This window comes from Astyanax mexicanus, chromosome 18 (genome assembly GCF_023375975.1).
Source record: "Astyanax mexicanus isolate ESR-SI-001 chromosome 18, AstMex3_surface, whole genome shotgun sequence".
Classification (NCBI taxonomy): domain Eukaryota; kingdom Metazoa; phylum Chordata; class Actinopteri; order Characiformes; family Acestrorhamphidae; genus Astyanax; species Astyanax mexicanus.
The window spans coordinates 10,183,272-10,209,290 of NC_064425.1; the positions used below are offsets into that span (position 1 = coordinate 10,183,272).

At 40.8% G+C, this 26,019-nt stretch overlaps 1 protein-coding gene across 3 annotated transcripts; it reads left to right on the forward strand.

The window, feature by feature from the left end:
* Nucleotides 1–15,221: 15,221 nt before the first annotated feature.
* On the forward strand, nt 15,222–18,774 carry LOC125782654 (uncharacterized). 3 transcript variants are annotated; one of them, XM_049467367.1, is made up of 3 exons: nt 15,222–15,311; nt 17,716–17,967; nt 18,082–18,774. In XM_049467367.1, exons 2-3 carry the CDS (start codon nt 17,743–17,745, stop codon nt 18,730–18,732), a joined length of 876 nt encoding a protein of 291 aa, XP_049323324.1. In that variant the 5' UTR covers nt 15,222–15,311; nt 17,716–17,742; the 3' UTR covers nt 18,733–18,774. The 3 variants fall into 3 exon arrangements, with proteins under 3 accessions (XP_049323324.1, XP_049323322.1, XP_049323323.1); XM_049467365.1 differs by having other exon boundaries at nt 17,716–18,774; XM_049467366.1 differs by having other exon boundaries at nt 15,238–15,311; nt 17,783–18,774.
* Nucleotides 18,775–26,019: the final 7,245 nt, after the last annotated feature.

A 26,019-nucleotide genomic window follows, 5' to 3' on the forward strand; every position in this document is an offset into this window, starting at 1 on the left:
TGGATGATTTTAAACAGGGCGTTTATGCTTGAAAACCCTCCAATGGGGTTGAATATAAACCATTCTGCAAAGAAAAGTGGACCAAAATTAGAATTAAAATTTTAGAGGGCAAACACTTTTTCACACAGAGTTAGATAGGTTTTGATAGTTTTTTTCCCTTTAAATTATCATTTAAAAATGATTTTTATATTTACTCAGGTCATCTTTGTCTGATATTAAAGTTTGTTTGATCAGACAAAAAATCAGTATTTCGAAAAAGCAAAAACAAAAGAACTTTTAGGGGGGCAAATAATTTTTAACGCCACTGTATGTGCTGTAAAGCTCAGTAGGCACATGTAGGTTTAATGGTGGGTTTTGATAGTTCTTAAAATTGCTATTTACTATATATTTACTATATATTAATATATATACTACTTTATATGGTCACAGAGAACCACTGTTTTCATTCACCACCACTGTCAAGTTGTAGCAATGAGCTAATCCACACTAAACCCATTCTAAATGGCCTCCCATTCAATCGTTCTGGATTTTTTTTTTTCTACACCAGTTAAAAAAAAAGCACTATTTTACGCATTGACCTCATGCTTAGAAAATAAATTAACACACAGAAAATAAATAACGAGGTTAAAAATGAACAAATTAAGACGAATGAATACACAACGTCCTTATGTGGCAGCAGCTGGTATAAATGGCTTCCAACGATTCCGGCGCTGCATCATTATTAATGCTGTTTAGTTCCTGAATATGGGGACGCTGCATTGTTGCTAATGCTAATTAGAGCGATTAGCATAAGCGTGCTAACGACACCAGCGCTAACGACAAAAATGACACTGCGGTGACTTTGCTGCGGGTTGATGAGCTTGCACTTTCCGTTACCTGGTGTGTATTTTAGGGCAGGACACGGAGCTCTGAGGTAAACAGATCAATGCGGCCTGTCAGACGGCTCCCATCATCCTCCACAGGCAGCCTTTGAAGTGCTATACAGACGACGCAATCAGAAAAAGAAAAAAGAAAAAACACAATAATGTCAGCTCAATAATGAATAAATGAAAAGCACCAAAGGGTTTCCACCTGTCTGCTGCAAGTCTGTGGACTCCGCGCGGATTCCTAGTAAATCCCCGAAGATCACATCAAACGACGCCTCGCTTCTTCCCCCGTGTTGCTTTTTTCCTCGACTCACACTAACAACATGCCAACCCGCACCTCAATCCGAAGAGCTGAGCTCGGTTTACAGCACATTAGCGGCCTACATCTTCATCAGTCAGTTAGCGTGTCATGCTAAACCATATGTCACAAGGCCCGGGGGCTTGTATTCCTCTCATTCATATGTTAATCTTTATCGCTGACTAAAATACTGTATACACTCAGACTCACTCAGTGGTTGAGTGTTGGTTTAGATGTTTGATGTTTGTTTGATGTCATGAACTGAGGAGATGTGATGAGACACACAATGACAGTGAGAATTGTTGTGCCTTACTAGGCCTGTTGCTACGTAAATGACCCAAGATCACCTGGTAGTTAACTGAACTCATGGTGCCTTCCACACAGTGGAGATTCGCTGTACCTGAAGAAGCAAAACAGCCCCAGACCATAGACTGTATATAGCTGGACAGAGCATCGTCTCTCAAAAGTGAAGCCAGCACAGGTCGGGCGCCCCCTGCTGTTCGGTTTCAGAACCTCTGTGTAACCCCACCCATCCCCATAGGTTTCAATGGCAAAACAGACAACTTTCAATCACGTTTTTTTCTAATATACTGTAATTCTACCTCTATTATTTAAATGTAACAGCTAGTGTAACCTCTGCTTATATTGTCATATTTTTATATCCCCACAGAATTCATTTTTAAAACGTTATTCAGCTCTATTCAAAAAAGGTGTGGTTATGGTAAAAGGGCTGCTTATGGGCGGGACCAATAACAGACCGTCAGCTCCGCTCCGCCCCGCTTTGCAGTCTGTGACTGCAACGCAGCCCTCAGGGGCGGGGTTATTTAAATGAGTAGGCGGTCTCTCCACAGTCTTTCTCCCTCCTCTGGTCTCTACTGTGCAGAATCGGGTGTCAGGATCGCCAACATGGGGGAAGATTTTGGCTTCATTTTTATTGAATGAATGGCAACGGCGACACGGCGTCCATCTTTTTTTACAGTCTCTGCCCCAGACCATGACTGACCCACCACCATGCTTCACAGGTTTTCTTTTCTGCATAAGCCTTGTTCCTCCACCTCAAGACATATCATTGAGCCATAGGCCCAAAGAGATTCCAAATTTTGTCTCGTCGCTCTTGAGAAAAGTATCCCAAAACCTTTCTGGCTTGTCCACATGTTTTTTTTTCAACATACTGGACTCGACTCTTCCTATGCTTATGCCTATGTCAACAGTGGGTGTGTCTGGGAGTTCTGGCAAAGAGGTCTTAATCTTATTGTCTGGTCTGAAACTCGAGTACCTCCCACTGACAAGCCCTGCCGCAGTTCCTCAGCTGTCAGCTGGGGATCTTTCTCTACCTTTTGTTTTAGTTACCAGACAGCATTCGCCGACAGCATCCTCTTTCTGCCATGCACAGGTAACATTTCCACTGGGCCTTCAGCTTTAAGCTTGTGAATTATGCTTCCAACAGTGTCTCTTGAAATGTTTAATGTCTTTGCTGTCTTTTTATGTCCATATCCTTGCTTATGAAGAGCATAAGCACTTCTTTGACAATTCCCTGGACTTTACCATGTAGCAAAGATACCATTAAATGTCTAAAATGAGTTGAGTATCTAAGTCTTTTTAAACCTGATTAAATGCTGCTTATTATGGTTCTGTTCACATCGTAATGTGCTTTCAATGCCTGATTATACAAGATAAAACACAAATGGTAAACTTGCAAAAAAAAAGCTTTATTGCTGAGGGGTAAAATATGGCATAAAAATGGCAAGTAGTTTGTCTCAGTACCTAGCTAGCTAAATAACTAGCTAACTCTCCCGTTCCACCTTAAAGGTGCAACAGATGGCAGAGCATTTAAGGTGGCATGAAAAAAAAAAAATCAGCTCCCCACCACAGAAGAATGAGAAATGAAGAAATGCAATAATAATTAATTGCTGCACCACCTGCCCCCTTACTGAAGCCCTAGAATTAACTAGTTTAGCAGCAGCAGCTAGGTTGCTGAACTTAAGAACTCCACTGCTAAATCTAAATATGAATCGGGTTATTGAGGGGTTGTCCCAGTTCTTACGGGGAGGATTTCACACCTTCCACCTGCAACTGTTCTAAGAGGAAGGGTTACACTTGAAAATGAAGGGGTAGGGGTACAAAAGAGAAATGGGATTGGGCCAAAGTTGAGTCACAAGCTATCAGATTTGGGACTTATGGAGGGTGAAGACTAGAAGACGCCTCCTTCCACACATGTTAAGTCAACCACTGCCTCTTTTCCAACTGCTGCTAATGCAGCATTACCGAGTAGCATCACAGCGCGGCCGGAGGAAAGCGTAGCGACTTGTTCCGATACATAAGCTCACAGATGCCTTATGCTGAGCGACATCACCCAAGGAGTGATAAGGGGAAATAGCACCATCTACCCACCCAGTGTTCTCCCCATTTCTTAGGGGGGGATTTTGACCATTTCCTCTTATAACTCATTTCCAAGGAGAAGACGTACAAATAGAAATAGGATTAGGCCTTAGAGTAGGTCAACAGTACTAAGGACAACATTTAGGACTGGCTAGATGACTTATACATTACATTTCCTTATATTAGTTACAACAGCTCCTGTATCTATACAGCTTTTTGATGAAGCATACCTACTGTAAATTCCCAAGGTTTCTTCTGATTCATTCTAACAAGCTGTCAGCCTGTGCCTCGAACCAAAAAGCCGAGCTTGATTTATAGCATATTAAGAGCCTACGTCTTCATCAATCAGTTAGCATATCATGCTAAACCATATATCACGAGGCCCTGGGGTCTTGTGTACCTCTGCCTCATGTAAAGCTGTAATGCTGACTGAAATATTCACTCAGACTTGTGAGAGTTTATTGGTTTAGATGTTCTGTTTACAGGCAGGAGCTCAGATGGAGTTGTGTTAGTACAAATTTAGCAAGCAGAATGACAAAGGGAATAAGCTGATTAGCATGGATGGCTGGATAAAGGATGGGTTGGATTTGAAAACAGCTTTATCTCAGCTGTTGTGCTGTATTTTACTCTTTTCAAAACAAGTTGAGATGTTGCTTATGTGTCTATCTTAGGTGTTTATGAAGTTATCTTCTAGCATATCAGTGTTTTTTTTTTACCTTTACCTTAGCTTTAGTCCCTGTGATCATAGGACCTGGGTAACATATGACCATGTAGATATAATATTCTGTGAACATATGACCCTTGAATCCAATAAACACAATAGGCCATGAACATAGCACTTCTGTAACACTGGGAACTTGAATTTGAGGACCATGGAAATATAGAACCAATGTAACATAGGACCTTTGCATAGAACCCTGACAACACATGACCCATTGGAAACATTGAGCCCTGGGTTTAAGGGACTTTGGAAAACACAACACTTTGAGCATATGACCCTTGGAACATTGAGTCATGTGAACATTAGATCATGTGAGCATAGGGTTCCTGGAACATTGGGTCCTGGAATTAAAATACCTTGGACATATAGAAACCAATGTAACACAGGGCCATTGACACATAGAACTCTGACAACATGTGGTCCAGTATAAATCCAATGAGCATGAACATGAGACTCTGCCCATAGGCCTCTTGGAACATACAGTAAAGTCCTGTGAATACTAGATGCTGTGAATATAGGGCTCCTGGAACATTGGGTCCTGGAGTTATAAGACCTTGGAAATATAGAACCAATGTAACATAAGATCTTTGCAACATAGAACCCAGACAATACATGAAACAATATGAGTCTAGTGAGTATAAGACCCAATGAAGATAGAACTTTGGGAACATTATGCCATGGGGTCAAAGGACCTTGGAAACATAAGCCTCTAAGCATAGAACCCCTGGAACATTGAGTCATGTGAACATTAGACCCTGTGTACATAGGGCCCCTGAAAAATTGGGCCCTGGAATTAAAAGACCTTGGTAATATATAAGACATAAACACTATAAAATCAGGGTAAAACGTGGCAATTGCAACAAAGAACTTGTTAAACCTGTTGACATAGGATTGTTGGATTACTCTACTGTGTCTACTCAACGTAAGACAAAGTGATTCATAGGTCTCTGTGAACATACCCCCTGGGATCATATGACCTTGAAAGGATGTCAAGATAAAACCTTTGAAACATAGAGTCTAATGAACACAAGACCCCATTAACATATCACTCTAGACAATTGAGCCCTGGAACTAAAGGACTTTGGAGAACCATGGTAACATAGGTCAATTGACACATAGAACCCTGAAAACATATGACCCATTATGAGTGCAGTGAGAATAAGACCCTATAATTATAGGACTCTGGGAACATTGGGTTCTGAAATCAAAAGTCCTTGGAAACATTGGAACTCTGGATTATAGAACCCTGGAAACTTATGAGTGTCGAATATTATGATCTGCAGAAAATAGGACTCTTTAAGAACATGGCCTGGCAAACATACAATCCCATAAGAGTTCCAGGACCCTTAAAACATGGAGTCCAAGACCATAGCAACATACAGTGGGACCAATGTAACATACAGTAAAAACCTGGGCATATAAATAAAACCCTGACAACACATGGCTCTCTATGGACATGGGTCTCAAGGAAAAAAGAAATCGGGGATCATAGAACTAATATGAATAATATGATCCAGGAAACCCAGGCCGTTCAAAGAATATGACCTGGGAAATGTCATATTCCCAGGTCAAAATAGATCATGACAAAATAGAACCCTGAGAACATGTGTCCTCGTGTCCAAAACCCACATTAAACACAAAACTCTGGGAATATTGGACCCTGGAACAACAGGAGCCAAGAAGAATAGGTATGACCCCATACTTAGCTTCGATTACTGAGTGAGAAATGCTCTCAGGCTGCGAAATAACAAGAGTAGCTGTAATTGGTTACAGTGGGTTGTCATAGAAGCAATAAACTAGCTAATAAAAGTCTAAATGACCCCCTTAGTTCATTTTTCCATTACCGGCTTTATCAAGAAAACACATAAATGTGTTTTCTCCGAGTCGAGCCCGACGTGGCTAACGAAGACCACTTCACTTCTGCCGCATCCCAAAAAAAAAAAAAAAAAGAAACCAGTGATTCCCATTCACCATTCATCAGACAGCCTCCCCGTTTCTGCTGAGTTATCCTCCTATTGTTTACTGTTGTAAATTGCATGAATCTGGATTGCAGTTAGCACAGCTCATTCAGACCATTCAGATTGGAAAATGGGCTGCAGCAGCCAATACACAAACCAATCAAGGTGCAATTTCATACCATCTGATAACAGGCCAGAGCTTGGAAGCTCTGTTCTCATTAAAAACCACACAAAGTCAGGTCCACCCTGCGCATGCTGCAGCGGCTTCACAACAAATCTGCATTAACGTTAGAAAAGTGGCGCACAATGACTGGAATAGCACTCGTCACAAAGCCTCGTGGGAAATAGAGTGAAACATGGTTGACGTCAGCAGTGACAGGGAGAACTGTTGCGTAGGAGAAAAGCAAATTGATTCCTATGTAGCCTTTGTTGTTCAAAGGCAGTTGCAGAATATCTTACTTTTATATTAAAACTGACACTAACTAATAGAGCATTTGTAGAGAATGTCAATGTTATAACTGATATATTTAATTTTTTTTTTAAAGGATAAATAAAATGAATGTTATATTCATGATACCATTTTCTACGAAAGTAGTGTCTGCATGTGTGTTCATAACAATGTAATGCATTCATAAGGCATTATAAAGATGGCAATACATATTTATAAAAAATATATAAAACATGTTATAGCTGTGTTTATCATACATACAATGTAGAACCCTAGCAGCATACAGTAGGACAATGGTAACACACAAATCTGGGAACAAAGAACCGTTCCAACGTACTCTACTCAACGACTCAATGATAGAAGATCCTAGAACATTGGATGCTAGAATAATGTGATCTAGGTCTACTCAAAAACTAGACATCATGCCAATATCCACAGAAATTTAGGAACAAATGAGAATGAAAGTAATTGAGATCTATCAGTCAGGATAAGGTTACACAGCCATTTCTAAAATTTTGGGACTCAAGCGAATCACAGTAAGAGCCATTATGCACAAATGGCGAACCTTCCCAGGAGTGGCCGGCCGACCAAAATGACCCCAAGAGCACAGCAACAAATAATCCAAGAGGTCACAAAAGACCCCACAACAATATCCAAAGAACTGCAGGCCTCACTTGCTTCAGTTAAGGTCAGCATTCATGACTCAACTAGACTAGACTAGGCAGGGAGTGTTCGTCATAATTTTGCCCGAAAACATCTTGACTATCCTCAAGACTTTTGGAAGAGTATTGAACTTTTTAGTAGCTGTGTGACCCATTATCTCTTATGTAAAAGTAACACCACATTTCACATTTCATAAAAAGAACATTACACCTACAATAAAACATGGTGGTGTTAGTGTGATGGTCTGGGGAAGTTTTGTTGTGATAAATGGAACCATAAATTCCGCTGTCTACTAAAAAGTATTGAAGCAGAATGCCCGGCCATCTGTTTGTGACCTCGAGCTGAAGCAAACTTGGGTTCCGCAGCAGGACAATGACCCAAAACACACCAGCAAGCCCACCTCTGAATGACTGAAAAAAACAAAGTGAAGGCTTAGTAGCTGAGTCCGATTGAGATGCTGTGGCATGACCTTAAAAAGGCGGTTCATGCTGGAAGACCCTCTAATGTGGTGGAATTGCAACAATTTAGCAAAGAAGAATGGACCAAAATTCCTCCATAATGCTGGGAAAGACTCACTGCAAGTTACTGCAAACGCTTGATTGCAGTTGTTGCTGCTGGTAAGGGTGGCTCAACCATTTATTAGTCATGGAGGTTTTGATTAGTTTTCTTCCTTAATGATAAAAAAACATAATTTAAAAGTCATTGCATTTTGTGGTTACTTGTGTTGTCTTTGACTATTTTTTTAAAGACATTTAAAACATTTAAGAGTGAAAAACATGCAAATATATATATATATATATATATATATATATATATATATATATATATATATATATATATATATATATATATATATATCACAAAGGGAAAATCACAAAATCCTTTTTCACACCACTGTTTATTTACAGTATTTTTAACGCTGTATATAAGGTGTTCAATCTATTCAAACCCTCGGCTCATGTGATGCTCTTCTGTTCATCCCTGTTCTTAACAGAATGGTTAACAGAGTGCACTTCTGCTGTTCAGCACAGACCTGATCTTGGAAAAAAAAAAAAAAAAAAAAAAAACACCTGAAACTCTCTTCTTTTCCAGCAGTGGTGAAATTTGACATCTGTGCTCAAGGTTTGAGATTCTTGGGCACAGCCAGAGAGCCAATTATCTGGGTGCAACTGTTTGTGTGACTGGGTGTGCGAGTGTGTGTGTGCGAGTGCTGGTGGCCTGGCCCTTGGGGGGCACTTCAGAGTGACAGCTACTTCATAAACCCTTATCAGCGGCGAAGCGCTCGGAGACACGGCTCCTCCCCGTCCCGTCTCTCTCTCTGCCGTCTTATCGCCGGCGCTCAAAACCAAGAGCCTACAGCGGGGATATCAAAGGGAAAAAGTCAGGCTGTGCGTCTGCGTGGGTGTGTGAGTGTATGTGTGTGTGTGTGTGTTCGGGTTTTGAGTGTGTGATCACTCATGTTTCTGCCCGCCCGCCTATCAGTGTGACTTCTTCAACTTTCACACTGTTGGAACAGCAGTGAGCAGATGGTTGGGGGATAGTTACGCTGTAATGGCTGATACGAGTGATTCTGTCGTAGAGGACGGTGAGTGTGACATCCTGCCTGGTTCGTCAACCGGCTCTGCCACGGTTTCACAAGTCCCCGGCTTTCACAAGCTGCCCCCAGTCCAACAAATAGGGACTATAAGGCTTGACTGATGTCGGGAGGCTGGACTGACCATTAAATAATAGAGGGACTCCAAGCATGGATGGCTGGAGGGAAGGCTACAGCAATTGGAAATAAATCCCAAGTGTCCAGCGGTCTTTGTCATTGGCGCTTGCAGGAAATCTCACTTTTTCTGACCAAAATTCACAAAAATACCCCAAACATCAAATATCAAAACCTTCAATACTTTTAAATACACCAACATTTTTATATATTTATCTCATATCATTTCAAGGCAATATTACTATTGTTTTCTCTGATAAGAATTGTTGTTTAGCGATATACAGCACACTAGTTAATTACAGCACAATAAGGGTCCATGAAATAGCATGAATTCATGCAGTATTTTATGGGTGAGTAATCGTTAATTAATGCACATAATACATCATGAGTCATCATGAATATGCATGAAAAAAGCATGTCTCATACATCTGTTAATGCATGAACACTATATTAGTTCATGTTGTAATTAAGGTATTTGGCTTATTAAGCTTTTTGGATTCATATTTTGGTACCATGTCACCAGGTGGGATGAATGATGAATTGGTAACACTTTACTTGGATGGTCCATTTTATGACCTTGTTGATGCTCAACTGGCATTCAACTAACACTGAATTGAATGTCCATTAAATTGAACTTAACCCTATGTTGAATGTAAATGATTCAAAATAGAACCTAAATTTACACCTAACCCTAACCTTAAACCTTAATCAACCATAAAATCAAACCCTACACCTAACCCTTGCCCTAACCTTAACCTTAGCCTAAAATCTAACCCTAAACCCAATACTAAAATATTAAGATAAGCGCTTGGGTTGAATGTAGGGTTATATTCAATGGAGAATCATTTACTGTCACATTTTAGTTCATTTGCATTTAATAGACATGCAGTTGAATGTTAGTTAATTGTCAGTTGAGCATCAAAGAGGCCATCAAATGGACCATCCAAGTAAAGTGTTACCGATGAATTTAATCTTACTTGTTTTTTGAAATTGAATTTTTTTGTCCTGTAAATATTTCTATATTTTTCCTCCAATAATTTTGGTGTGATCTTGTCAGTTAGGGCTTGAAGGTCATGTGAGGGTCATGTGACGTGTCATGTGAGCATTTGAGATCATGTGGTTGTACTGAATGTATCGGGGGTTGAGCCGAAACATGTCCCGCCTTGGAATAAAAAGATTTAAGCTTCTCATTGAGTGCGGGCTTCCATGTCCCATGAAGTGTTAAGGGAAATGTGAAATCATGCAGACTATAAAACAAACAAAAAAAAAAAATGCATTCTCTAGAGGTAAGTGTTCTTAGTTCGGTTCATTTTGGGGTCATTTAGAAGCATCTGGGTTTGTTTAATATGTGCTCATACGGAAGAGAAAGACTCGTTGGCCTCAGTCCACTTCATCTGTTGAAATAAACTTTTACTCCTTTAGTGTTTTTTTTTCACTCTGAAAATATACTAAACTAATACGCACAAAATGAAACCTTTTACAGAAGGCAGAAAAATAATCACCTTTTTAAATTAAATGTATTTCTGCCTTGCTTATCACAAAATTGCAATCACAAAACTACATTTTAAAAAATGTTAGTAAAGTCTTGACATTCTAATATCCCAGCAGACAATACACAATTAACCTCAGCAGTACTGCTCATCTCTTCTCACACTTTTACCTAAGCAGTGCTATTCTCACCCAAATTGTACCTCAGCAGTGCTTTTTTAAACTCTTACAACTTCTAACTTCCGCAGAGAAAAGTAGACAGTCTTTTGGTAAACAAACAAATCCTATGACAGTCTTTCCTCAGATAATGTCATTATGCTAGCCCTGTAAAACTTGAAACTGTCAGCAGGAAACAGAGTAGACTGAAACCATGCCTGATAAATGAAAAATGTGTAACAAATACAACAATTAGAGGAAACAATACTAATACTATATTGTTCTTTAGAAGTCATGTTATCTTTTCTCTTAGTTGGCTGAACACTGAAGGAGCTTTTTTGCTGTTCTCACACAAATCATTTCGGTTGCCAAATATTTAGTGCATCCCTATAAGTCACCTTGTTTTGATTTTTTATTTAATTGAAAATTATTAAGCTTTATTTAAAAACTTCTGATCCCATTCACCACCACTGTACAAACAGATCTGATTGGGTAGGTTTCTCAAGAACTGAACATTTAAAAACAATAAAAACAAAACCTTCTGTTAATTATTTTGTTGACATTTTATTTGTTTAATAATATGTTAATTTTTGGATTTCCGCTCACTGGAGTTTCCCTATTGAAATGCCTAATAAGGAAAGCAGCTACTGTGCCCGAAAACCACCAGGTTGCCCCTGGGTTGCCATGGCGATGTCGTATCTAATAGATAACGGCGGCCCACCAATTTCCTCACCCTGAAATTAGAAAAACAAAACTAAATGTTGCTGCTTTTTTTCACCCTGGTTTGTTTTGATATCAGGCGACAGCCTAAAGTGGAATGAAAAACGATTCAATCTGTGTGCGGAAAACAGCCGAGCTGGTCTGTGCATATGTTCATTAGCGGCGCCGCTTGTGGTGCATGTCTTATTATCAGCTTCTGAAGGTTCTGTCCTCACCATCCGTTCACACGTATGCCGATACACTGTCAGTCAGAGGCCTAAACGCACACTGCTACCTTAATAAGAAATGTATACTGGATACAAACCCAGCACCAACAGGAGCACTGTTCACTTTCATTGCTGTGGAGGGAAGTTTATGTACAGTAAACTCATTATGGATGGCTGTAAGCATCCTTTAGCCAGTTGCACCATGACCAGGTGCTTTTGGCACCCATTTAGAAGCTTTGGTAACACTTTATTTGATGGGTTCCTATCACTCTAAAAAGTAATTCTGTGTTTTAGTCAGGAGAAATGGTCCCACTTTATAATAAGTGTCCCTAAGTACTATGTAGTTACATGGTAACAATCATGTAACTACAGTGTAACTACTGATGAAGTACACATTGTTACAGATTAACTACAGAGGTACAGGTTATGTAATTACACATGTGTATTAAGGTTCATTTTGACTTGTGTAAGTACACATGCGTACCAGGGTGAGTGTACTTACACATGTGTAACAATGTGTGTGTACTCAATCAGCCCTAATTACATACTAGACAATAGCTGTTGGATAAGTTTATACTTAACTTATCACACACGCTATTACATATGTGTAACTACACACACATTGTTACACGTGTACTTACACAAGTCAAAATTAACCTTAATACACATGTGTAATTACATAACCTGTACCTCTGTAGTAAATCTGTAACAATGTGTACTTCATCAGTAGTTACACTGTAGCTTCATGGATTGTTGCCATGTAACTACATAGTACTTAGGGACACTTATTATAAAGTGGCACCGGAGAAATAATATTATCAAGTTGAGTGAACATACCGGCCAATAAAACTGAATAAAATGAGTTCAGAGAACTTCAACCTGAAAACTTAAAAATTGTCAAAATTTGTTGAGCCAATGAGAAAATGTGATTTCAACCAACTTTTATTTACTACATGTGTCAATGCTCTTTCCACAGTGTTGGTTCATACAGCTTTCCCATAGGCTCCTGCCACCATATATTTGCATATTGGCTGTGGCCTCTCCTTTACTTACCATCTTTGTGCCGTCTGTTGCCCAAAGCTACCTTATCCTGGGCATCCAGTATAATAATACATGTGTTGATTGCCAGGCCTCAGTGTTGTAGGCTGTAAGAGCAAATCACCATTGTTCTGTGTTCCTCGTGCTCACAGTATGTTGGCTTGAAGCTACAGAGAGTTCACTTTTGCTCATACTGCAGTACTATGCTGTCAGTTTTGACAGTTCTATAAAATATGCCAAATATGCTGAAGATACCAGTATATAACAAATAAATGTTATTTAGACTTATTTAAGCCCACAATGCTTTAAAAAACTGTTGAGGTAATTAAACTATTGTTGTATGAACAAAACTCAGTTAAGTTGAATAAACTTAAAATGTTATATATATTTACAACTTAACTGAGTCAAACCAAAAAAGAGGACTAAGTTAAGTTGAGCCAATGCATATTTTTTCTGTATTTTTTGTAAAAAATGTTCAGTTTAGTAGTGTTTTTTCTGTTGACATATACAACAAACACTTCTGAGTTTATTAATCTAACTAAAAATATTTTAACTAATTTCAACACATTTTTTTAGTTGGCAGGTCTAGCATACATTTTTCAGTTACCTTGACTAAATATACATATAAAGTTCAGCCAACTTAAAATATTAAATAATGAACGAAATAAGATAAATTATTGTCAGGTCTCTAGGATCTCCTCTCACACACCCGAACTCTATTTCCCAAAATCCCACTGGCCATGACGTCACCGTCAGCCGCTCACTCTCACCCAATCGCGTTACGCTCCCCCGTTCAGAGTCACCTGTATTCTAAGAAGTTCCGGTTCATAGTAATTCCATGTTTTGTATATATAGGGTTCGGTTAAGGTCTGTTCTTCGCGAGGTATTGCCGACTCATGTTGCGTACTGAGCGTTATTCCAAACCCTTTTCTGTCTGCCCTTTTGTTATGATCTTTTTGCCTGTATTACGGATTTTGCCTTTTGTCTTTGCCCTTATTGGATTTGTTATATTATCGGACTGTCTCTCTGGCTTTGGATCTTGGACTGTCTCCTGTATTACGATTCCTGCTTCCAGTGTGAGTCTTGTTCAACCTGTTCTCTGGCTGTGTTACTCTGTTTACAACTCTGTAAATAAACCCGCCTTTACCTTTTACTCGGCGTGCGTCTCTCCTACCTGTCTGGCGTTACATAATACCTCGCCGCAAAGACAGATGGCTGACTTTAAGGATTTACAACAGGCTGTAGATAACCAGAGGAGGTTGCTCGGGCAGCATAGCCAGCTGTTCGAGGGTCTCACTCATTCTGTTAGCGCTCTCACCGCCCAGCAAACCGAGCAACACTCCCAGCTAGCCCAGATAACCGCTAGCCTCCAGGGTATCTCTGCTCAGTTAGCCCAGCTGAGCATAGCCACCCCAGCTAGCTTAGCTCCCGCTAGCCAGGCCCCGGCTAGCTTAGCTTATCCAGCCCCGGCAGCAGCTGTTTTTTCCGTGAGCAAACCGGATAAATATGACGGCACCCCTGATCTGTGTAGAGGTTTTTTGCTCCAGATGTCGCTATATTTTTCCAACATGCCTTCTACCACCGACAGAGCTCGGGTTTCATTTTTTGTTTCACGTTTAACCGGCAAGGCTTTGGATTGGGCTACTGCTATCTGGCCAGTGGTAGAGAATGGCACCTATGAACAGTTTCTGAACGAATTTCAGATGGTTTTTGATCACCCTCATCAAGGACAATCACAGGGGGAGTTATTGGTTCGTTTACGCCAGGGAAACCGTTCTGTTGCGGATTATGCGCTGGAATTCCGTACGCTAGCGGCGGGTAGTGGATGGAATGAGCCAGCTTTGCGCGTTATGTTCCGTAATGGATTACATCCGGACATTTTAACCGAGTTAGCTTGTAAGGATGACGGTCTTCCCATGAATGACTTGATTTCCCTGGCTATTAGACTGGATCAACTGAAACGTAACTCGTTTGTTGGTCAAAAGAACACTCCTACAGCGGCTCACCTGGCTACTCCCCGCGCTTCTGGATTTACCCCCCGCGCTGCTGGATTTACTCCCCGGTTCTCCACCTCACCTCGACCTGCTGCCATTTCATCCGCTCCAGAAGAACCGATGCAAATCGACGCTTCTAGACTATCGAGAGAGGAGCGGCAACGACGCATCCAAGCCGGTTTGTGTTTATATTGCGGTGGAACTGGTCATGTGCTGCGGAATTGTCAGATTAGACCCCCCCGAGTATTAAATAACAATAATACTCCTGGCTTGTCCCGCGGTGGGCTCTCCCATGGTTTCCATGGCAACCCGGACCGTCCATACGAGCCACCTGCTACATACTCGGGAAAGCGTGTGGAATCCTCTCCACACGCTAAAGGGGTAAGCGGTCTATACTCTGACATGATTTCTAAGTCTATCTGCATATCTATTGTTCTGCTCTGCCAGTCTGCTTCTCCTTTTGTGTTTCCAGCACTAATTGACTCCGGTGCCGAGGGAAACTTCGTGAACCACCAACTGGCCAGACAACTCCAGATCCCAATGGAACCCCTGGATAACCCTGTCAAATTGTCTGCTGTGGATGGGAAACCAATTGGACAGGGAACCATTTCCCACGTCACCGTTCCTGTCAGAATGAACGTCAGCGCTCTGCACTCTGAGGAGCTCAGGTTTTTTGTCATGATGGACTCTGATTATTTTGTTATTTTGGGTCTCCCTTGGTTGAGAAAACATAATCCATTGATTTCCTGGTCTAATAATGAAATTATGTCCTGGTCTCCATATTGCCATAAACATTGTATTACTGCTCCTAAACTAAAAGTCCAGTCTACCACTGTTGAGAGTCCTGAGCCTGAGTCTCTTGCACATATCCCAGTTGAATACTCTGATCTTGTTGAAGTCTTCAGCAAATCTCGTGCCACACAACTCCCACCACATCGTCCTTACGATTGCGCTATTGATCTCATTGACAATCAAATACCCCCCAAATCTCACATTTATCCCTTGACTCAGACTGAGGAACAAGCTATGGAGGAGTATGTGCAGGAGGCCCTGGCTCAGGGTTTTATTCGTCATTCCACTTCTCCAGTTGCAGCATCATTCTTTTTTGTAAAAAAGAAGGATGGTGGTCTTCGACCTTGTATAGATTACAGACAACTTAATGCAGTTACTAAAACTTACCCGTATCCTCTCCCTCTAGTGCCTGTAGCTTTAGAACAATTACGTGGGGCTTCTGTCTTTACCAAATTGGACCTTCGTAGTGCATATAACTTAGTGAGAGTAAGGGAGGGAGATGAGTGGAAGACTGCTTTTTTCACCACAAGGGGGCACTATGAATACCAAGTTATGCCTTTTGGCCTCAAAAACGCCCCGTCCGTGTTCCAGTCCTTTATAAATGATGTCCTACGTGACATGTTAGGAAAGTTTGTGATTGCATTTTTAGACGACATTCTAATCTACTCATCCGATCTGACCACACACATTCCCCAGGTCCGCGCTGTCCTATCTCGTCTGCTAGAAAATCAACTTTTTATCAAAGCTGAGAAATGTGAATTTCACCTCTCCTCTATCTCTTTTCTGGGATATATCATTAATGCTAAGGGAGTTTCAATGGACAATAATAAAGTCCAGGCAGTAGTAGACTGGCCCATTCCCAAATCAGTAAAGGAACTGCAGAGATTTTTGGGTTTTGCCAACTTCTATAGACGTTTTATACGCAATTATAGCTCAGTAGCAGCACCACTCACTAATTTGTTGCGACATAATACTAAAACTTTAGTTTGGTCTGAACAAGCGCACGATGCTTTTTCTACCCTTAAGGGAAAGTTCACTTCTGCCCCTCTGTTAAAACATCCTGATCCTAAAGAACCATTCATTGTAGAGGTTGACGCCTCCAGTGTGGGAGTGGGGGCTGTACTCTCTCAAAGATTAGGCTCACCCAGTAAAATGCATCCTGTGGCCTATTTTTCTCATAAACTTTCTCCTGCTGAACAGAATTATGGTATTGGGGACCGCGAACTCTTAGCCATTAAATTAGCTTTAGAGGAATGGAGGCATTGGCTGGAGGGAGCTTTACACCCCTTTGTAGTTATCACTGATCACAAAAATTTAGAGTTTTTGAAATCCATGAAATGCATGAACTCACGTCAGGCTCGATGGTCTTTGTTTTTTGCTCGTTTTAATTTCACTGTTACTTACCGACCAGGGTCCCGTAACACTAAAGCTGATGCACTCTCGCGTATCTATGATGAAAATAATTCAGTCATCTCAGAACCCACCACTATTCTAAAACCAGAGGTAATTTTGGCTCCTATCAGGTGGGAAATTTCGGAGGAGTTTAGTCAAGCTAATCGAATTACACCTCCTCCCGCACAATGCCCACCTAACAAAACATATGTACCAAATCAGTGTAGAAATAAATTAATCACATGGGCTCACACTTCCTCATCTTCTGGACATCCCGGTGAGACCCGCACCTATCAATTATTGGAGGGTCGATTTTGGTGGGAAAACATGCGTTCAGACATCCATGAGTTTGTATCATCTTGTACCATTTGCGCTCAATGTAAAATTCCCCGTACTCTACCTGCCGGTAAATTAATACCATTACCAGTTCCAGCTCGACCTTGGTCCCATTTGGCAGTAGACTTTGTTACAGATCTTCCTGATTCCATGGGTAATACAGTCATTATGACTGTCGTTGATCGTTTCTCACGTGGTGTTAGGTTCATTCCCTTCGCTAAATTACCCACCGCTTTTGAAGCCGCTGAAAGCCTGTTTAATCAGGTATTTCGTATTTTTGGTATTCCCGAGGATATAGTGTCTGATCGCGGTCCTCAATTCATATCTCAAGTCTGGTCAGCATTCATGAGTAGGTTGGGTGTCTCTGTCAGTTTGTCTTCCGGTTATCATCCTCAAAGTAATGGTCAGTGTGAAAGGATGAACCAGGAACTAGGGAAATTCTTACGTATATATTGTTCTAACAATGTTCATGATTGGGCCCAATATCTCCCCTGGGCTGAATTGGCTCAAAATTCTCTTATCAGCTCTTCCACTAAGTTAACTCCCTTTCAGTGTGTCCTAGGTTATCAACCTCCGCTCATGCCATGGTCAGCTGAACCTTCTGATATCCCTGCAGTAGATCAGTGGATGCGCCGTAGCGAGGAGGTGTGGGAGGAGACTCACAGACGTATAGAAGCCGTGTTAGAACAACACAAACAGCAGGCTGATCGTCATCGTCGTGAGGCCCCGCTCTACTCCCCAGGAGATCGCGTTTGGCTATCTACCAGGGATTTCCGGCTCCCCGAAGGCAACAAAAAATTATCAGTTAAGTTTATTGGCCCTTTTAAAATAATCAAAAGAATCAACGAAGTTACATACCGTCTTGAATTACCTTCTAATTATCGTGTCTGTCCTTCTTTCCATGTTTCTTTACTTAAGCCGGTTATCCCTGGTCCGCTGGATGAGACCTCGCATGGGATGCTGCCTCCTCCGCCTGTGCTCATGGATGGTGGACCCGTCTACGCGGTGGAGCGCCTGTTAGACTCCAGAAGGAGGAGGGGAGCCCTGGAGTACCTGGTTGATTGGGAAGGCTACGGACCTGAGGAGAGAAGCTGGGTTACTGCAGCAGACGTCCTTGACCCATTGTTGGTGGAAGAATTCCATCGGTCGCATCCGTCTTGTCCAGCACCACGCCCTCGGGGTCGTCCAAGGAGGAGGTCTCCTGACCCTGGAAGGGGTAGGCGCTATAGGTCTGCTGCTACTCGGTCTCTCAGTTCCGTCCGCGGCTCCAGGAGGGGTCGTCCCAGGACCAGGGGTCGTCCCAGGACCAGGGCTCCTGTTCAGGCTATCCCCGCTTCGGGTTCTCGTGTCCGTCGGGCCTCCGGGCGGAGAGGGGCGGTTCCTGTGTGTCGTCCTCGTCCTTCGGTTCTTTCGGACTCCTCGGGGGGAGGTACTGTCAGGTCTCTAGGATCTCCTCTCACACACCCGAACTCTATTTCCCAAAATCCCACTGGCCATGACGTCACCGTCAGCCGCTCACTCTCACCCAATCGCGTTACGCTCCCCCGTTCAGAGTCACCTGTATTCTAAGAAGTTCCGGTTCATAGTAATTCCATGTTTTGTATATATAGGGTTCGGTTAAGGTCTGTTCTTCGCGAGGTATTGCCGACTCATGTTGCGTACTGAGCGTTATTCCAAACCCTTTTCTGTCTGCCCTTTTGTTATGATCTTTTTGCCTGTATTACGGATTTTGCCTTTTGTCTTTGCCCTTATTGGATTTGTTATATTATCGGACTGTCTCTCTGGCTTTGGATCTTGGACTGTCTCCTGTATTACGATTCCTGCTTCCAGTGTGAGTCTTGTTCAACCTGTTCTCTGGCTGTGTTACTCTGTTTACAACTCTGTAAATAAACCCGCCTTTACCTTTTACTCGGCGTGCGTCTCTCCTACCTGTCTGGCGTTACAATTATATGTTGAAGTGATTCAATAATTTAGGTTTAGCTAACATTTAAGACTTGTTAGATCAACTTAATTTTGTAAATGCAGAGAACAAATGAGCCGTAAAGTGTTACTAACTTACAAAACATACTTTTTATAGTACATAGTTGCTTCATGAAACATTCATAAGCATTGAATAATGTGTTTATTAAGAAGTATTTATCTATTTATGAACAGCTTATGCTGTTGTTTCCAATATTACATATTACTGTAAAAATAAATACCCTAACCCTAACCTAAATTTTAAATCTAGCTTTAAACCCAACGCTAAAATGTTAAGATCAGAGTTTGGGTTAGAGTTGAGTGTTGGGTTACATTCAATAGAAAATCATTTACTTTCACCTTTCAGTTCAATTGCATTTAAATAGACATGCAGTTCAAAGTTAGTTGAATGTCAGTTGAGCATCATCAAATGGACCATCCAAGTAAAGTGTTACCAAACATTTATAGCCGTGTTTATGATGCCTAATGAATGCATTACGATGTGTTATGAGTATGTTTATAGAGTCATAAAATAGACATAAAATTTATAGAAAGTGTTACTGATTGATCCAACAAATAAATAATCTACCAATCACAGGTTTTCTTACTTCTTCTGCTACGCTTACATCGTGATGCATTTTTAGATTACAGAACATGTGTCCAGAATAGTGACCGATACCGTCGGTATCCAGTGGAGCATCTTACTCCCAGGATGCTTTTAAACCACCTGCTTGAAATTTCCATTTAATTGCGCCCCAGCAGCAGAAGCTCGTGGCCGCATCCCCCCAGTAGCCACTCTAATTGATTCGCCTGCAGGACGCTGCGGCTAATTCCACGAGGGCTCACAAGAAGGTCACTCGTGTTGATGCTTGGGAAAAGGGCAAAGCTGAGTATAGCTGGATTATAAAGAGAAGAGATGCGCTTGCCCGGAATGGCCTCTCCTGCTGAGACTCTCTCTCTCTCTATCTTTCTCTCTCTTTCTCGCTCTCCATCTACTACACCCACCACAGTGCAGCACTTATTTTCAGACTTATTAAGAGCTCATTTGACTCCTGGCATTTAAGAACCATCTCGACCTTCTCCTCCATTACCTGATTTTCACTTTAATTTGCTTTGGAATAACACAGATTAGCATGTCCTGCTATTTATTTACTGCCAGTTCTACAATTCTGATCACGCAAAAGCTAGGTTTGCTGTCATGGTTCTTTTTTCTTTCAATCAGGAAGGTCCAAGATGGTTAAGAAATTTAAGACCTGCTAATGTTTTTGGTATCTATTTTTACTTGGATGGTCCATTGGAGATGCCTCAAAGATGCTCAACTAGCTTTCAACTACATGTCTATTAAATGGAACTGAACTCTAAGGTGAAAATAAATGATTGTCAATTGAATGTGAATCTTCACCTAACTCTAACCCAAACTCTAATCTTAAGATTTTAGGGTTGGTTTGAGGGTTATATTTATGGTTTATGTTAGGGTTCGGGTTGGGGTTAGGGTTAGGTTTTAGGGTTGATTCATAGACTCAGGGTTGAGGTTAGACTTAAGATAAGGATTAGGTCTAGAGTTAGGCTCCATAAAGAGACAGTTAAATTCAATTTAGGGTTAAGTTAATAGATATTTAGTTGAGCATCTATGAAGCATTTATAATGAACCATCCAAATAAACTAATAGCCTGTTTTTAGCCAAATCAGATCAAATCCGACCCAAAATCAGTGTATCCTTTATTATTTTATTTAGTGCACTTTTATTCAATTGCACAAACTGTAAAACCAAAATATATATTGTTTTGTTACATTTATTGCAATTGAAACTTTAATTTGTCACAACCCTGCAACACATTTTAGGTTGAGAAAAGTTGAGAAAGTAAGGCATTTACCATTTACTTTTCACAACACTTCACCTCTGAGATTTGCTTGACATTGATTTGCTGGCTATCTATCTATCTATGCATTTTTAATTTCTCCTAATTATTATCCTTCTATGGGGACAGTAGTTTGTTTTAATGTTTAAAATTGCCTAAATTCTTGCATTTTGGGATCAGAAGGAGCCAATTAGGCCAAAAACAAAATTTTAGCTTTCTACAGTCATTAATGTGGCTGGCGGTCCCATGTCAATGCACAGAACAATGTTGGAACCATCACCCTGTACCGCTCTCCGTGGTCCTGAAGGTTGATCAGCACCATCATGTGGACAGTTCCCTAAACCACGTAAAGCTCCTTATATGTTATGGAGGCTAATATGTTTGTTTTTCTCTCCTCTTTCTGTCTTTCGCCACCACTATAACTTCTCAAAGTTCTAAACCGCAATGTGGGCCACCAGCTCGGGATGGGAAAACTCTCAGGGAAGCAGGAACACCTCAACCTGCTAATGTTTCCTAGCTTACCACAGTCATTCAGCCATATTTTGTTGGTCTGTTTTTCCTATTCCTTGTTTTTTAAACTCCACAGTAAAAAAACTAGTTTCATACCTAAAATTGGATGATATTTCCTACATGGCCCATGTGTCTGTGTGGATTGGCTGTAGAAACCTTTGACTGGGATTCCCACCAGCTTGTATTCAAACCATTAAGTACAATCATATTGTCATATGACCAGTAGATGGTAAAGGTAGTGTCTCCATATGATGCCAACGGGTCAACATTTAAAAAATGAAGGATGCATGGACTTTTTGTTCCATTCCTTTATCAGAACAAGGTCACTCCACATATTTTCTATTGGGCAGACCAGTTTATTACCTGTACCTTTGGAATGTGGTAGTGCGTTGGCTTATTGAAAGTGCATGGACATGCCTAAAAAAAGATCATGACGGCAGCATATGTTGCTCTAGGATCTCAGTGTACTTTTCTGAATTAATGCTGCACTACAGAAGTGTACCGACACAACACCATTGTGCAATAATCCCTGGTATTTGGGCTTGTTGCTGAGAACAGTCTGGATTCTCCGTTTCGTCTTTGGTCCAGATGATTTTTTTTTCCATTTATTTAAAAATAGATCTAGAATGCTCATTTTTTCTGGCAATAATAAACATTTCCACTGGGTGGTGATGGTCCATCCCAGATTCCTCTGAGCCCAGTAGAGAAAGATTAATATATAGATTATTTTGTGCCAATAGGTTTAAATGGTGTTTTTTCATCATAATGCAGGGCCACCTTATTGTTTTTATGTAATGCCTATACCAATCATATATCCAAGTTTTTTGCTGTAGTATAATCATGCCCAAATGTTTGTGGCCACCACTTCTACTAAATGCATTTAGCTACTTCACCTCACTAAGGCTTTTTTTTTTGTTGAATGCAATCGATTCCTCACAGCAATGCTCCAGCATCTAGTAGAAAGCAGATTATTCATTGTTTTTTTCTGAAATTAAGGGTAGTAATCAGGTGTCCCAATACTTTTCTCCATAGTAAAACACAGTGTCTGGTGCCAGTATGAGGCACATCTGTCATTAAACCCTCATCACGTCCGCATTAATCACTTACTGGTCCGCTCTGTAAAGCCTGAACAGTCAGACCCGGCTGAGCTCCATTCTTCTTAGCCCAATCGGATCGCTTTGAAGTCTTCGCGGCGCGCGGGGAGGGGATATGAAAGATTCAGGACAGAGAAACTCAGCGAGCTCCTGTGAAAGTTCTGACGTGTTGTCAGAGACGGAGAAAAAAAAAAAAAACACTAAAATCTTTGTATTGGAACGTTCACTGCGGCTCAAGATAGCAACTCAAACCGGGAGCCGAATCCATAACCCGGCCGACATCTCTCACCTCAGGTGCCCTGCCCGAGTTCAGACGATAAATCAGACGCCTTGTTAAAGGAAAGAATTCAGAGAGTTTGTGAAGCTGCTGCTGATAAATCTGCTCAACTCACACATTTAAAACAGCCTGCAGTCGCTCTGAGCTGCAGCGCTAAATTAGACCCTGATCGCTTTGTACCGTTACCACTGTGATACACACACTCCGCCTCACCGGTGTACAGTTAAAAACTCGGCAGCCCACCTGCTGAGAGAGAGAGAGAGAGAGAGAGAGAGAGAGAGAGAGACTGTCTTCTCACTAGAGCTGTTAAAATAGACTGAAATGCAATTAAATTCATTTTGGAACAATAGAACAATTTGTTCTTCATTTGATTCTCGTTCTTCATTGGTCCTAACCATAGACTGTGTATAGCTGGACAGAGCATCGTCTCTCGAAAGTGAAGCCATCACAGGTCGGGCGCCCCCTGCTGTTCGGTTGCAGAAAGCTGTGTAACCCCACCCATCCCCATAGGTTTCAATGGCAAAACAGACAACTTTCAATCACGTTTTTTTTTTCCCAATATACTGTAATTCTACCATTATTTAAATGCAGCAGCTAGTGTAACCTCTGCTTATATTGTCAAATTTTTATATCCTCACAGAATTTGTTTTTAAAATGTTTTTCAGCTCTATTCAAAAAGGTGTGGTTATTGTAAAAGGGCTGGGTTACACCTAGCCGGGGTGGGACCAATGACTGTATGGGTGGGACCATAGACTGTGTATAGCTCTGTGGAGGCAGCCCTTAGGGGCGGGTTTATTCAAATGTGTAGGCTGTCTCTCCACAGTCTTTCTCCCTCCTCTGGTCTCTACTGCGCAGACTCGGGTTTCAGGATCGCCAACATGGCAAAAGATTTTGGCTTCATTTTCATTGAGTGAATGGGAACGGTGACATGGCGTCCCTCTTTTTTACAGTTTCTGGTCCAAACCATAACAGCAGGTGTGAAAGGTGATAAGAACCGGATAAGTCCGAAACTACATTTGGTCGAACCAAAAAAGGTGTACAAACCAATCAGTTTGTAGCAATGTAGCAGAATGTAGCAAAGTTTATTTAACCAGTTGCTAAACTGCAGTATGAAATTAAATTTGACCAGAATAAATACAGGATGAAATGAAATGTAACAAAGACATGAACCTTGTTTAAAAAAAAATATATAGCATCTTTCACAAGTGATTCTGAATCAAAACAGCTTTACAGAAATCTGAGAGCAAGAAAAATCATCAAAAAAACAAAAACCAAAAAAATATCCGGTGAGCAGGCTAAAGCAATAGTGAAAAAAAAAACACTGCAGCCCACCTGCTGAGAGAGAGAGAGAGAGAGAGAGAGAGAGAGAGAGACTGTCTTCTCACTAGAGCTGTAAAAATGCACTGAAATGAAATTAAATTCATTTTGGAATAATAGAACAATTCATTCCTTATTTGATTCTCATTCTTCCTTGGTCTTAACCAAAACAGCAGGTGTGAAAGGTGATAAGAACCACAGTCCTTTAGCAAATAAACTAAATTTGGTTCAACCAAAAGAGGTGGTCTCGGCCCAAAACAATTGAATGATGTCCAGTAACTCCTGCAGATATGCCTTGTACAGCCTAATTTATGGCAAGCTCAGACTACACAACATTTTTGTGTCTTACAATGTTCACTATGTCAGATTAAGCAGTCATCTTGTGTCTTTGTGTCTTACTCTGGGAACTGGCAATGCTACATGTTGGTCACCGACCAATTATCATTTATGTCCTTGCATGAGTTTGTAGGTCATCGGGGAGAAGGAACAAAGAATCTGACAATCATGGCTATTGGTCAGCAGCAGGGAGCATGTCACAGAGAAAGAGAAAGAGAAAGAGAGAGAGAGAGAGAGAGAGAGAGAGAGAGAGAGAGAGAGAGAGAGAGAGAGAAAATACTTAGTCGGACCAAAGAAGGTGGTCTTATTCCAAATCTACTAAACCATAGTCTGGTTTGCCTGCAGAAAACATTTTTCTAGATAGTTAAGACATCTAGACTAGTTACAGGAAGGTAACATTGGATGTCATTGCCCCTTAGAACAATAGAAGAAAAAAAAAGCTGATGATGTGCTGAAATCCAAGTAAAGTATGGAAGCAAACTCTTACACTGGTGATCCCTGTATCTACTGTAACTGTAGATTTACCTTTATTTATACACAGGCATAACAAAATCATAACAAAATCTAAGGGTAAGCTGTTACGCTCACTTTGCCACCAGACCCGTGTGCCATGAAGAGGAGTCAATTTCTAACAGGGAGGCAGAATTTAGCACAGCATTCTACAATCCAGTCAGTGTCAACTATTGACTATCACATACTTGGCAACAGAATGTAGCAAAGTTTGTTTAACCAGTTGCTAAACTGCAGTTTAAAAGCAAAACCAAACACAAAAACTTTGTTGAGAACTCTAGTTCAGACCTTCAGGTGTAAAAGTGTACAACAGGAGAGGAGATTCAATTCAATTTTAAAAATATATACAGCTCTGGAAAAAATGAAAAGACCACTTCAGTTTCCGAATCAGTCTCTCTATTTTTTTTTATTTATTCTATAAACTATTCCAAATAGAAATATTGTCATTTAGAGCATTTATTTGCAGAAAATAAGAAATGACTGAAATAACAAAAAAAAAAAAGATTCAGAGCTTTCAGACCTCAAATAATGCAAAGAAAACAAATTCATATATTTATAAAGTTTTAAGAGTTCAGAAATCAATATTTTGTTGAATAAACCTGGTTTCAATCACAGATTCCATGCATCTTGGCAACATGGTCTCCTCCACCAGTCTTACACACTGCTTTTGGATAACTGCTTTTGGAAAAAAATTCAAGCAGTTCAGCTTGGTTTGCTGGCTTGTGATCATCCATCTTCTCCTCCTTGATTATATTCCAGAGGTTTTCAATTTGGTAAAATCAACCTTTCTGAAAGCTGGAAGAAAAAACATTGTGAGGAACCAAGCATCACAGAGGGAAACCCGTAATAGAAGTGAAACTGACAACAATTAAGAGTCCGTAGCCACTTTAATACAGGTGGTAATGGAGTGCGGGCAACTACTGTAAGTCAAAACGATTGACAGAAGCTGGAGTAGATCTGTGGCAGAAGACAGGAGAGCCTGACAGATAGACTT

Coding starts and splice junctions, on each gene's coding strand:
- LOC125782654 (XM_049467365.1), top strand. CDS start 17,743: ATGCCATGGTCAGCTGAACCTTCTGATATCCCTGCAGTAGATCAGTGG.